The sequence below is a fragment of the Sapajus apella genome, unplaced genomic scaffold (assembly GCF_009761245.1).
Source record: "Sapajus apella isolate SASKATOON/1434 unplaced genomic scaffold, GSC_monkey_1.0 scaffold117, whole genome shotgun sequence".
Taxonomy (NCBI): Eukaryota; Metazoa; Chordata; class Mammalia; order Primates; family Cebidae; genus Sapajus; species Sapajus apella.
The window spans coordinates 3,601,019-3,614,287 of record NW_022437057.1 but is presented as its reverse complement, the minus strand read 5'-3'; the positions used below and the strand labels follow the sequence as shown (position 1 = coordinate 3,614,287).

At 49.5% G+C, this 13,269-nt stretch overlaps 1 protein-coding gene across 1 annotated transcript in view; it reads right to left on the bottom strand.

The window, feature by feature from the left end:
* Nucleotides 1-681: 681 nt before the first annotated feature.
* Nucleotides 682-13,269, bottom strand: part of NSG2 (neuronal vesicle trafficking associated 2) — a 62,783-nt gene continuing 50,195 nt past the window's right edge. The window contains exons 4-5 of the mRNA XM_032260384.1: nt 5,658-5,768; nt 682-2,543 (exon numbers count right to left, since the gene is read on the bottom strand). Coding sequence (XP_032116275.1) covers nt 2,352-2,543; nt 5,658-5,768 — 303 coding nt within the window. The 3' untranslated portion in view covers nt 682-2,351. The remainder of the gene's footprint in view (nt 2,544-5,657; nt 5,769-13,269) is intronic.

Sequence of the window (13,269 nt, the reverse complement as noted above, 5' to 3'; positions counted from 1 at the left end):
ATTCACTCTTATGATACCTGCAACTCGACTTTCTGGAAAATTAACTAGAACCATGAAAGTGTTGCTTGGGGTCTAACATGGAACAGAAGTAGTCTGGGGGTGCAAAGGAGTCCCACAAGCCCCCCACTACTGTGGGACAGCCCTCGTACAGTCTCTTTTTACCCTCTGAGCCTCCGTCTCTTCATCTGTCTAATGGGGTCAATGACCACTACCGGCCAAGGTCAGGCTGAACCCTAAATGAACTAATTTAAAAAGGGGTTTTCAACATCTTCCTCCTCACTTGTGGGTAACCACCAGTTGCATTAAGTCAATGGCATCATCACACCTCTATTTTCACATCCAACTCCATTGCCAGACTTCAGGGCCATGATTCTGTGTCACCCACTGCTGTCTTCCCTATGCCCAGCAGAGCTTGGCCCTAGAAAGTGCCCAGCAGGCATCTACCACATGAAGGACGTTGAGCTGCCAGACAAGCAGCCAAGTGCACCTCTTGTCCTTCCTTAGGACCTGAGCACCATCTCAGACCCCAGATGCCTGAGGATGGAAGTTCCCCTACAGCCCAATTCTAGCCCCAGCCCAACAGCACACTGTAGGGCTCACCCTGCTCTCTGGGACCCCTGCCGCCAGCATCTTCTCCATCAGTGTCACTGAGCAGGAGATAAAGAACGTTGCAAAGGAAGGTCAAGACTCTCAGACACATCTATCTTTATTTGTTTCCTGTCAGAAAATTTCAAGAATTACACCAAAAAATACTTCAGCCTCTGCTACCTACTGACAAAAATACACCACGAAATTATAAAGCGCTCAGCAGTTTGGCTAGGGACAATTTGTTACTCTGCTTTGGATGACAAATGAATTTACAGGTGACTCAGGGTGATGGGAGGTTGGGGGAGAAGGGAGGAAAAATCAGATGAGAGCGTTTGGCAGGATAGTTTGAGCTATGCTAGTCTTATTACCCAGCTGTTGCGTAAGATGATTTCAGCAACATAGCAAGCCACAAAAAAATACCCTTTACCTGGCCTGTCAGAGACTCGTGAGAAAGCAGTACCACATCTCAAATAACCAATTCTCCCAGCTGGTTCTGGACCTGTGGGTCCTGGAGCTGACACCCTGCAGAACTGGGCTTCCTGAAACATTTGTGAGAGGCAGCAGAATGCCTGATATGGTTCCAGGACACTGGGAGGCCTGGTCAAGGCTGGATGCTGCCTCCTCGTCAGGAGCTTCTAGAACTTGGTTGGAAGGTTTGGACAAATGTCCCCTTTTAACACAATGAAGAAGGCAAAAGACAGTCCCATTTTTCAGCTTCCTTTAGAAATGATTTGGCGTTGTGGCGGCCCCAATCTTCAGATCTCTTCCTGGATGTCACTTCAGGCTCCTGGTTGGAATCCTACTGGAGTTGCTATTGTTATCAGCACTTCGGGAAACAACAAACAAACAAAAACTTAAAAGTCGGGTGCCTGTGCTTATCGCTTATGGCCTAGTGTCACATGCCCGTCCTGTGCCTTCCTTCTTGGGGCTGCACCTTCCCTCCCTCCCTCTCCACCCACTGCTGTCTCATCATCATGGGCAGTATCCAGGTGTGGACCTAGAAAATGCAAGAAAAAGACAAAGAAAATCTGCCCACTCCTCAGCGTTTGCTGATGCAGAGCCCACCATCTCAGGGTGAGCCCAGCCATATGGATCTGCCCAGGTCCTAGTATAGAGGCCCAGAAAGTTTGTGCTCATCTTGCAAAATGTACCAGTGGCTGGTACATTTCACTATGGATTGTGTGCGTGGTGGGCTTAGAAATGCCAAAATCACTTCTCTCCAGCTCAGCCATTCCTAATTTCCTGTGTTCCTACCCTGCAGACCACAGGCTAACCAAATAGTCCTGGTCTGTGTCACTCACATATTCTGCACCTTTGGAGCCCCCACTGAAACTACATTTTCTTATCTAAGAAGCCCACGGAGTCTGTGCTCTTCACTGCCCTTTAAAGTCTTCCGATGGAGCCAGTTGAACGCTTTTTGTTCATGTTCTTTGTTTCTTTCCTTTTCTGCTGTTACATTTTCCTAACAAAGAATAAGCAGTGGCTTTAAAAATATCTTACATGGGAACAATCAACACGAAACATGCCTTTGTACATGAGCCTGACTTGGGGACGAATCAACAATACCAAGGAACGAAAAGAAATATCGGTTCAGACAACTCCAGTACACACCATGTTTTTGGTGCATTCCTCCCCCCACCCTGCCCTGCCCCGCCCCCGCCCCCATATCCCAGGAGTACAGTGTTGTCTTAACTGGAGCTTGGCTTAGCCAATGGGGGTCCTCCTCTCCACCCCGCCCCCCCCATTCTGGCTGGGGCAGGCCTCTAATGGCCCTGGGTCTTGGGCGGCTTGGGCTCATGGATGACAGCAGCTGCTGACAGCCACGGCCCGATGGCCCGGGCAGTGCTCTGCTTGGCCACGCTGTAGTGGCTGATGACTGTGTAGAAGCGGCTTCTGGAGTTGGGGTCCTGGGAGGAGTAGTAAGCATCCAGGGAGGCTGGGATACAGCGTTTGTGCTGGGGAAGAAAGAGACACAGTCAGGGGTCGTTCAACAAACTGCTCCCAACCTGCCCAGCAACACAGTCACCCTGACTGGGGCACAGATGCATCCGGCTCTCAGACACAGGGCAGGTGACAGCTCCTGACCTGGGCCTGGCATGTAGCAGCCTTCCCAAAACCAGCACCAGCACAAACACCAAAGCTCCACTTAGAAGAAGCCAGGTGACCTGAACCTGATATTGACACTGATTCAAGCCAGCCTTCTCTGCAGACTGTCAGACTGTAGTGGATGCTGTAGGGACCCCCACAGACCCCCCTCTAGCTGGCTGATTCACCTGTCCACTGGTTGCCTCTTTGGGCCATTGCTCATAGCCAATAACTGTTTATTTCCTCCTTTATTTATTTATTTATTTATTTATTTATTTATTTATTGAGACGGAGTTTTGCTCTTTTTGCCCAGACTGGAGTTCAATGGCACAATCTTGGCTGACTGCAACCTCTGCCTTCTAGGTTCAAGCAATTCTCCTACCTCAGCTTCCCAAGTAGCTGGGATTACAGGCATGTGCTACCATGCCCTGCTATATTTTTTGTTTTTTTGTTTTTTTTTTTAAGAGAGATGGAGTTTCACCATGTTGGTCAGCTGGTCTTGAACTCCAGACCTCAGGTGAGCCACCTGCCTCGGCCTCCCAAAGTGCTGGGATTACAGGCGTAGGCCACCACACCCAGCCTATTTCCTCCATTTTATACTTGCATCTCTCTTCTCTTATATCAAAAGTCATGGTTCGTAGCAACATTAATGTAATGATATATTTGCATTATCCCACAACACATATAGAACAGTCACAAAATAGCACCAATATTACTACTAAGAAGTAATGAACCTGGGGACTACTGTATGAACTTGGAGGTTTCTCTGCAGCTCTGTGTGTCCTTAGAATACACTTCACTGAAGGTATGAGGTCCACATGCTGTCATCTACAGCCAATTGAAAGATTTATTTTCTGGCCGGGCGCGGTGGCTCAAACCTGTAATCCCAGCACTGTGGGATGCCGAGGCCGGTGGATCACGAGGTCAAGAGATTGAGACCATCCTGGTCAACATGGTGAAACCCCGTCTCTACTAAAAATACAAAAAATTAGCTGGGCATGGTGGCGCATGCCTGTAATCCCAGCGACTCAGGAGGCTGGGGCAGGAGAATTGCCTGAACCCGGGAGGCGGAGGTTGAGGTGAGCTGAGATCGCGCCATTACACTCCAGCCTGGGTAACAAGAGCGAAACTCCATCCCAAAAAAAAAAAAAAAAAAAAGAAAGATTTATTTTCTTTGCACGTTTATGTCCTTAACTTGATATAGAGCTAGGTTCTTTAAACAATGAACCTCTTCTTTTTTCTCATTTATTTATTCGTAAATATGTCAAACATTTACATATTTTAAGGACAAATATTTAGGAAGATAGATCCAGAGAAGGCTTGTGTCCATCCCTAGCTCTCCACTCTGTTCCCTCCCTCCCTCCCGAGGAATCATTTTTATTAATTTTTAAAATTTATACTTCCTGAATTTCTTTCAGTAAGCAAAGAGTTTTCACCTCCCATTTTCCCACACACAGGCAGGACCTTCCCTCCGTCATTCACCTTTACTATCTTAGAGAGCGTTCTCTGTCCGTGGCTACAGGCCTTCCTTACTTATTTTCCCAGTTGCAGTGAAGCCCACTGTGTGGATATGTCACAGTTTATTCAACTGTTCCCATTGTTTGACGTCTTCCAGAGCCCCAGCTGCTGACCACTTGGAGTGTAATCCAGGAAGTCAGATCCAAACCCCCTCCGTGAAAGTCTAGGAAGTCAGATTACACTCTCGGTGGCGTGTATTCTAAGGACACACAGAGCTGCAGAGAAACCTCCAAGTTCGTTTGGTAGGCTCCAGGTTCATTACCTCTTAGTAGTAGCAATATCGGTGCTATTTTGTGACTGTTCTATATATGCTGTAGGATAATGCAAATGCATCATTACAAGAACGTTGTTAGCAGCCAAGACTTTTGATATAAGAGAAAAGAGGTGCAAGAATAAAATGGAGGAAATAGATACGATTGGCTGTGCGCAATGACCCAGAGAGGCAACCAGGGGACAGGTGAGTCAGCCAGCTAGAAGCGGTCAGATTGGAGTGCAGTGTGGGAAGTGCAGAACTGAAGGACACATGTTTTCAGGTTGGCACAATTCCCATTTGATATCCCCACATAGAAACATCATCATTGCCATGTCTTGGAAAACCCTTTTAACTAAACACTCTCTGTGTGTAATTCCTCATATGTGAAATGGGAGCCAAAGAAACTATTTCTCGGAGTGGTTGTGCAGCCCAACTGAGATAATGTTTAAGGCAACGTCTAGGAAATGGTCTGATGTGTTAGAGATACAAATGGTAATTATAAATATCAATAGTTATCAGCTCTGTTAGCTCTGAAACAGACTCTGTCTTTATTGGAACTAACATTTGTTGGGAGCTCATTATCTAATAGGCCCTTTGTTAACGGATTTTACTTAAATGCTCTCTTTAAGGCCTCCCAAAAATCCTGGGAGCAGGCATTATCAATCCCCATTTTGCAGGTGAGAAAATGAGGTTCAGAGGGGCAAGGACACTCCCAGAGGTCATGCAGTAGGTTTCGTTCTTGAAGAGAGGGAGTTTAATCAGATCATGGGTCAAAGGGAAGGCCCAGCTGTGAGACTTGGAGACAGAGCTTCAAAGAACCTCAGAAACACCAGCCCTGCCTTCACAGCTCTGGAGGGCCTTCACTGCAAGGGTAAGTAAACAGCCATCGAGCCAGGAAGACCCGTGTCAAGCCGAGGTTTCCCAAGATGGAACAGTCCATGTCAAGAGGTAGTGAGCTTCCTCACTGCTGATGTGCCGTCAAAGCTGAACCTCCTGACCCTGGAAAGCACCAGCCTAGGGGAGGCATTCTACTGCATACTGGAGCCAGTCCCTCATGAAAACTTGGAAACTCCTTGCCAAACACATATTACATTTTAAATAGTCATTAAGGGAGGTTGTCATAACCAGAATTTAAACACCAGTGAAAAGAAGACATTGATCAACCCTCTAACTGAACTTGACAGTGACCTGGGGATACCCAACCACCTCTTACCTTATAGACAAATCCCTCTGGGCAGCTGTGGTCATAGGTGAAGGCTTTGTAAACCACCAGGAACACGATGCAGGCAAGGAAAGCTAGGGCCAGGCTGACAAGGATGGTGACCTGCAGGAACACAAAATTGAGACTCTGCTCACCTTTAGTCCCTGCATGTAGCCTTCAGAACCTGGAACTGGCAGGCAGCATGGTGTGCTAGAAAGGGGGGCAGTCCCAAGGAACTGGCTCTGTTTTGGCTTTTTTGCTAACTTGCAGTCTTAGGCAAATCACCTGTGCTGTCTGGGCCTCAGTTTCCCCCTTCTTCAGGTTAACCTCTGAAGCTCCTTTTTTCTTTTTTTTTTTTTTTTTTGAGATGGAGTCTTGCTCTGTCACCCAGACTGGAATGCAGTGGCGTGATCTCAGCCCACTGCAACCTCTGCCTCCCAGGTTCAAGTGCTTCTCCCTGCTTCAGCCTTCTGAGTAGCTGAAATTACAGGTGCCTGCCACCACACCCGGCTAATTTCTTCATTTTTTAGTAGAGACAGGGTTTCATCATGTTGGTCAGGCTGGTCTTGAACTCCTGACCTCAGGTTATCTGCCCACCTTGGCCTCCCAAAGTGCTGGGATTACAGTCATGAGCCACTGCGCTTGGCCACTCCTTTCTGATTTCAAATATGATTTTCCCCTCATTTTACTTTTCCTGCTAACTATGTGGGCTGTGGGGGGCTGATCATTAAGCCGTCACTTCTAGCGCTTCCTGCTTTCCATCCCCCTTTCCCCCACCACTGTGCATTCCAACCTCAGACACCAACTGCTTCTTTCCCCCTGCCTGGACATCTAATACACACCTTCAACACGTTCCCAAACCAAATTCCCACTCTCCTCCCAACCCAAACCTGCTCTGCCTGCATTCTTCATCTCAGAAAATGTCAACTTCACGTTTACAGTCACTCAGGCCAAACAGCTCAGGCATCCTTGATTCCCTTTTTCTTACACACCACATCCAGTCTACCAGAAGAAACCATCATTTCTGCCTTCAAATACACCCATAATCTGACCACTTCCTACCACCTCAATAATTTCCAACTTGGGTGCAAGCCATCATCATCTCTCACCTGCACCATCTAACAGGCTTCTAACTAGTGACGACTTTCTTGTCCTCTAGGATATATTTGGCACTCAGTAACCAAACAGAGCTTTGTAAAAATCGAAAACAAAGCAGGGGCCAGGTGGAGTGGCTCATGCCTGTAATCCCAGCAATTTGGGAGGCTGAAGAGGACAGATCACTTGAGGTCAGGAGTAAATGACCAGCCTGGCCAACACAGTTAAACCCCATCGCTACTAAAAATACCAAAAAAAACCCCAAAAAAACATAAAACAAAAATAGCCGAAGATGGTGGCGGGCACCTATAATCCCAGCTACTCAAAAGGCTAAGATAGAATAATTGCTTGAACCCAGGAGGTGGAGGCTGCAGTGAGCTGAGATCACGCCACTGCACTCCAGCTTGGGTGACAAAGTGAGACTTCATCTCGATAAATAAATAAATAAATAAAAGCATGGCCCTCTTCTGCTTGAAAGTACGCAGTAGTCTCCAGCTCATTCAGAGCATAAACCCAGTTCTTATCCACTACCTGAAAGCAAATTAAAAAAAAGAATACAACCCAAACAAAGTGGGGTCACCATCAGGATTCATCTGAAAGCAGTAGCTGGCTAACTTCAGAGGCACCTCTAGGCTTGCACTGACCCCATCCCACCACCTATATACAAGGGGGCAGGGAAGCTCCCATGATACTGAGGCATCTAATATTACAAGCAGAATTTCTGTGTGTGTTATTTTTTAAAGCTGATGACCCTTTCAGTCAGTTGGCCTATAAATATGGTAGGATTCTTCTCATGGAGGAAAGGTTCTTTTTGATTCAGAAAAAGAATAAAATTAACTTTGGGAGTGCCCATGCCATCTCTTTCCCACCCCAAGGCATGTTTATAAGGACAGGAGTCTATATTGCTTCAAGACTCTGGAGTTGCTTGTTGGCAGTTTTAAATACCGGATGGGAAGAATTTGAAAAGGAAAAGAGGAAGATGGATATGGGGAGGATTCTGTCCAAATCCCATGGGCAGACACTGTCCTTGAGCAATTCCTCATGAGTGTATGTATGAATTTTTAGGACAATATCGTGTAACGTTCAGTTTTAAGCTACTGTTGACACAGTGTGATGTCCATTCTCTCCATTACCCGGAGCCAGCAGTTGAAGCCTGTCGCATGCTCATCAGCCTCCTGCCCTGGATTGGAGTGAGAACAGTATGGGGAGAGATGATGCAGAGATCCGTCCAATATCACCCAGGCAAGAGGCGGAGCCGAGGTGGAGAAATCAACAGAAGCTGGACTTAAAGTAAGAGATACCCTGAAGACACATAGGCACCCTAGGAACATTCTATCTGAATAGTACAGGAAAGGGGGCCACCCAAGACCACTGCTCACCAATGCTGAGAACCTAGGAACATGTGATCGACATGTGTTTGGGGTAGAGAGATAACGTAATTTAAAATTCCCAGATTTCCCAATAGCCAAAAGGTAGAAACAGCCCAAATTTCCATCCACTAATGAATAAATAAACAAATTGTTGTCTGTCCATGCAGTGGAATGTTATTCAGCCATGAAAGGGAGTGAAGGACCAGCTGCAGATGCAAACAGCCCTTCCAAATATGATGCTGAGCCAAAGAACCCAGATGCCAATGGCCACATGTCATGTGATTCCATCTGATGCGATACCCAGAACAGGGAAAGGCACAGAAACCGGAGGCCACTAGGACTAGGGAGTCTGGGGCAGTGGGGAATGACTGAGAAGGGGCATTGCGTTTCCTTTTGGGGTGATGAACATGTTTTGAAACTGGACAGAGGTGATGGTTGCACAACATTATGAATGCACTAAATGCCACTGAACTGTACACTTTAAAGTCATTAAGTTTATGTTATGTGAGGTTTATCTTAGTTTCTTAAAACAAATTCCCAGAGTTCAGGGAGCAGCCTGGCACCTGCAGCTCTGCACTGGGGGCAGAGAGCCAATTTCCTAAGTGGTGACTCTCTCTGTTAAAGGGACATTAAAATCCTGCTGCCATCCCTTCCCTGAGCGCACCTGGGCCCAGCTAAGAGAGCTGCCTATGAGAGATGGGGACACCTAGTTGCAGGCTCATCCACGACTACAGTGCAGCTACAGAGCTCGTGCATGGGCAGGAGGGAGTTCAGAGCCTCAGCCCCAGCCTGCCATTGCCTCTAGCCTGATGCAGGGTCTGAGAGAGCCCCTAGAAAGGCTCCCATCAGAATGACCATGTGCAAACCCTAACCCTTGCCTAGGCAGAGTCCCAGGCCTCTTGGAAGACTCAGGAGCCGGGCAAGATGTCCCAACACAGGTATGGACGTGCCCAGACAGGCCTGGATGTAGCCGCTGGTCAGCAGCAGGTTAGTAAAGGGCTGCTGGGAGTTGGTGCAGGACCCAGCAAGCCTGCCTGTGGGACAGGTTCCCTTTACAGGGTGGGCTCTTCCACTGCTAACATCCCCTGAGGTAAGAAATCCCGGCAGGGCACGGTGGCTCACGCCTGTAATCCCAGCACGTTGGGAGGCCAAGGCAGGTGGATCATAAGGTCAGGAGATGGAGAACATCTTGGCCAACATGGTGAAACCCCGTCTCTACTAAAAATACAAAAATTAGCCAGGCATGGTGGCGCTCCTGTAGTCCCAGCTACTCTGGAGACTGAGGCAGGAGAACCCAGGAGGTGGAGATTACAGTGAGCTGAGATCGCACCACTGCACTGAAGCCTGGGCAACAGAGTGAGAGTCTGTCCCCCCCAAAAAAGGAAAAGAAAAGAAATCCCAAATAGGAACTGCAGGGGCTGACTCACCGAAACGAAGCGCCACCAAGGCTAGAGAGCATGAGCACAGAGCAGGCCTCCAGCAAGTGTTTTTGGAAAAAGGGAGGGAGGGAGGTCCCTTTTAGGTAGTGGTTTCAAACCCTGCTTCACATTAGAAACAGCTGAGGAGCTAGGAAATGCTGATACCTAGGTTTCCACCACCCTCATGGATTCTAATTCCATGGGTCCAAGACAAGACTCCCCAGGTAATTACAATGTGCAACCAGGAAGAGACCCACTGCTCCAGGAGGACTACCTGTGAGTGGCTCTCAAGAAGCTGCACATGTTAGAAGCCCCTGGGATTCAAACGTTTCAAATGATCCTGGTGCTCTAGCCCCACCTCAAACCAATTACACCAGAATCTCTGGGGGTGTGGTCCAGGCAGGTGGTCCCCACATGCGAGCAGTACTGTGTGCTGACACTTGCCAGGTGTCCTCCGTGACTGTCAGAGTCAGGGGTCTAATGATGACTGGTTGCCACAGGTGCAGCCCAGCCCGTGGGATTCGGCCCAAGCAGGGCCAACTTCCACCAGGCTGCATCACCTGTTCCATGACCCCAGCATTAGGCTGAATGGAGGCTGTTCTAGCTGAAGGAGAGTTTGCCTCCCTGTCCTGAATTTTGGTAAGCTGTGCAACTGAAGGCCAATTATTCCCCGAGTCTGCGGAGGTTAGACAGTACATTGTGGCCAATCAGGCACAGGCTCTCTCTTGAGGCCTCACAGTCTACAGGGGGAGGGAGAGATGGACTGATGGATGCAGACACTTGCAAAACAGAGGCAACACCGTGACTGAGGCCATCAGCACAGGGGGCTTCTGGACCTAACCAGCCTGGGGGTGGGGGCATCACAGACGTCCTCCTGGAGGATGTGACATCAGAAGTGACATCATGGAAGTGCATTAGGATTGGGGGGGAAGAAGGCTGTGAGCAGAGGAAATGGCATCAGCCATGGACAGAACATGGAGAGCACACAGGCTGTTCTGGAGGTATCACAGGCCTTGGCATGGCTGGCCCAAGGGGTGTAAGTGATGGGGAAGCCTAGGGGCCTGGGCAGGGGGTGGAGAACACATTACACTTGGACTTGATCTCAAGGACAACAGGTAGTCAGTGACGGCTCTAAGCAGGGAAGCAACAGGGTCAGAATTATGTTTCAGAGGGATGTCTCTGGGGCAACAGGAGGCAGGTTTGCGGGGGGGAAGGCTGAAGGCAAGGAGGCCAGTGGGAAGTCTGATATAGTACAGCATGCCCCAGGTGCTGAGGTCAGACGGGGCAGTGGGGTGGCGTCAATGGCCTAAGATGGCATCGGAGGTGAGCACAGCACCGTGAGACAAGAGGAGGAAGGGCCAGGTCAGGAGGGCGAGTTCCACATGCAAGCTTTCTGGATTCTGGATCAGAGTTGCAATGGTTGCTGGGGTGGGGCAGGAGCTGGAGAGTCCTGGTTTAGTTCCAGGATGAGATTTCCTACAGGCAGGTTTCAGTTCTGCAAGGCAGCCTGCTGAACCTGGTCTCCCTGTTTCTGGTGGATTGGTGAAATTCAGAGGCCCCATGTGCCCAATCCCTGCAATAAAGCTCCACTGTGCAGGGCCAGCCTAAGAGGACCGGGGAGAGAAACTCCCACTTCCCCGCAAAGCACCTCTGAACATGAAAGCCGGACTCCACATCAATATTTATTGACTCGGTTTATATAACCTCCATCCTCAGGGACGTTCTAAAGCCCTTGGTTTCACCTCTTGAATTTAACAACCTGAGCCTCGCAATAGACAGCTCGCTAGTTCTCCAGCGCTAGACTGGAGGGTTTCCACACCACAGAACCCCCTCTGTTCCCATCTCCCCTCATCCACTCACTCAGCCACTCATCATCCACTCAGTGCAAGCCTATTAAAGGACCTACTGCGAGCCGGATACTGTGCACAGTCATTACCTCAAGGAGCTCACAGAAGGCAAAGAGTCAGACATTCAATGAGCAAATCACCAAACAATCACAAACCAAGCACTGAGTGTGGTCTGAACAGAGCACACGAGGGAGCCCTTTGATGGGACGGTCCTGAAAGTGAGAGGGGACTGGGCTCCAGGCAGCCCCGGGCCAGAGCACTGCAGCATTCCAAGCTTCCCAGAGATCTTACAAGGAAGAGGAGCTCGAGGTTCCAGAGGGCCTGGAAGGAGCAGTCTGGCTGTGACAGAGGGGACAAGGAGGAGAGAGCGCTGAGATGAGGCTGGAAGGACGGCAGGGGCCAGCCCTGTAGGGCTTTGGAGGCCAATATCACCCTTGTCCTGCCCAAGAGAGGAATTCCCCACAGAGGCAGCCCTGGCCCCCCTCAGCCACTCTCCAGCCTCATGTGCCTCTCCCCACTGGCTTACTGTCCCCTCCAGCCCCTGAGAGCTCCTGCAGTTGCTTCTCCAGACCTGCAGCCCCCGTGTACCCTTCCTCAGCAAGGAGAACATCTCCTTGGCATTCAGCTCCAGCCCTGAACCCCCAATCTGTCCCCACTCTGTAGATGGAGCCTGCTTCAGCTCCTCGGTTACCGGAGCACACTGCGTCCCCATCACCCCTCATGCCTCCCAGCCACCTTCTGCTCAGAAGGCCTCAGGCACCAAGTGAGTGGCACCCTTTTCTCTGTGCCCGGCACAGTGGCTCATACGAAGTGGGGACCAGAAACATTTCCTGAACTGCAGTGTTGAGTTGAATTAGGACAAGAGAGAGACAGGCAGACAGACACACACATACAGTCATACACACAGAGACACACACACACACACACAGACACACACACTCACACACAGAGACACACACTCACACACACAGAGACACACACACACACTCACAGAGACACACACACAGAGACACACACACACAGACACACACACAGACACACACAGACACACACACACAGAGACACACACAGACACACACAGAGACACACACACAGACACAAACACAGACACACACACACAGACACACACACACAGACACACACAGACACACACACACACAGAGACACACACAGAGAGAGAAAGGCACACACACACAGACATACACACACGCAGCCTCCCCCAGACATCCACAAGCAGACAGACATGCAACCTGGCCCAAACGCACTAAGCACCTGCGTGTCTCCTCCTGTTCTTTTCCCTCTCCTCAACCCTGCCCACCACCAACCCCAGACCTGTGCCCAACAAAAGCACCTTAACCTTGAGAAGAATGAGGGTTTGGGTTAGCACCCAAGATTCCTCTTTAGGCTTGTGAGATTCGAGAGAGAAGAGACGAAGAACTCAAAATAGAGCACGGAGTTGGTGACTCTGGCAAAGATGTGCTGGGACTACAGTCACAGCGACCGCTGCCCCACGACCCTCACTCCATCTAATCACAGTGGCAGGAGTCATAACAATCCTAGCAGATGCTAAGAGTGACTGGGAATGCAGTGTACACTATCATCACAATCATATGAGGTAGAATTATTATCTCCATCTTGCTGATGGAGAAAGTGAGGCTCTGAGAGGTGAAATGACTTGCCCAAGTTTCGCCAGTTGGTAAAAGGTAAGTCCAGAAAAGGCACCAAGGTGTCTCATGGGCACCTTGACCTCACCACACCCATGACCAGCCTCAGCGTCTGACCCTCATCTGTGGCACTGCCCACCGCACCTGAGGCCTGACTCAGCAGCGAGCCCTGCCTCCACTCCTCCACCAGAGCTGTGCCCAGTCAGACAGCAGCTCCGGCAGCTTCTGCC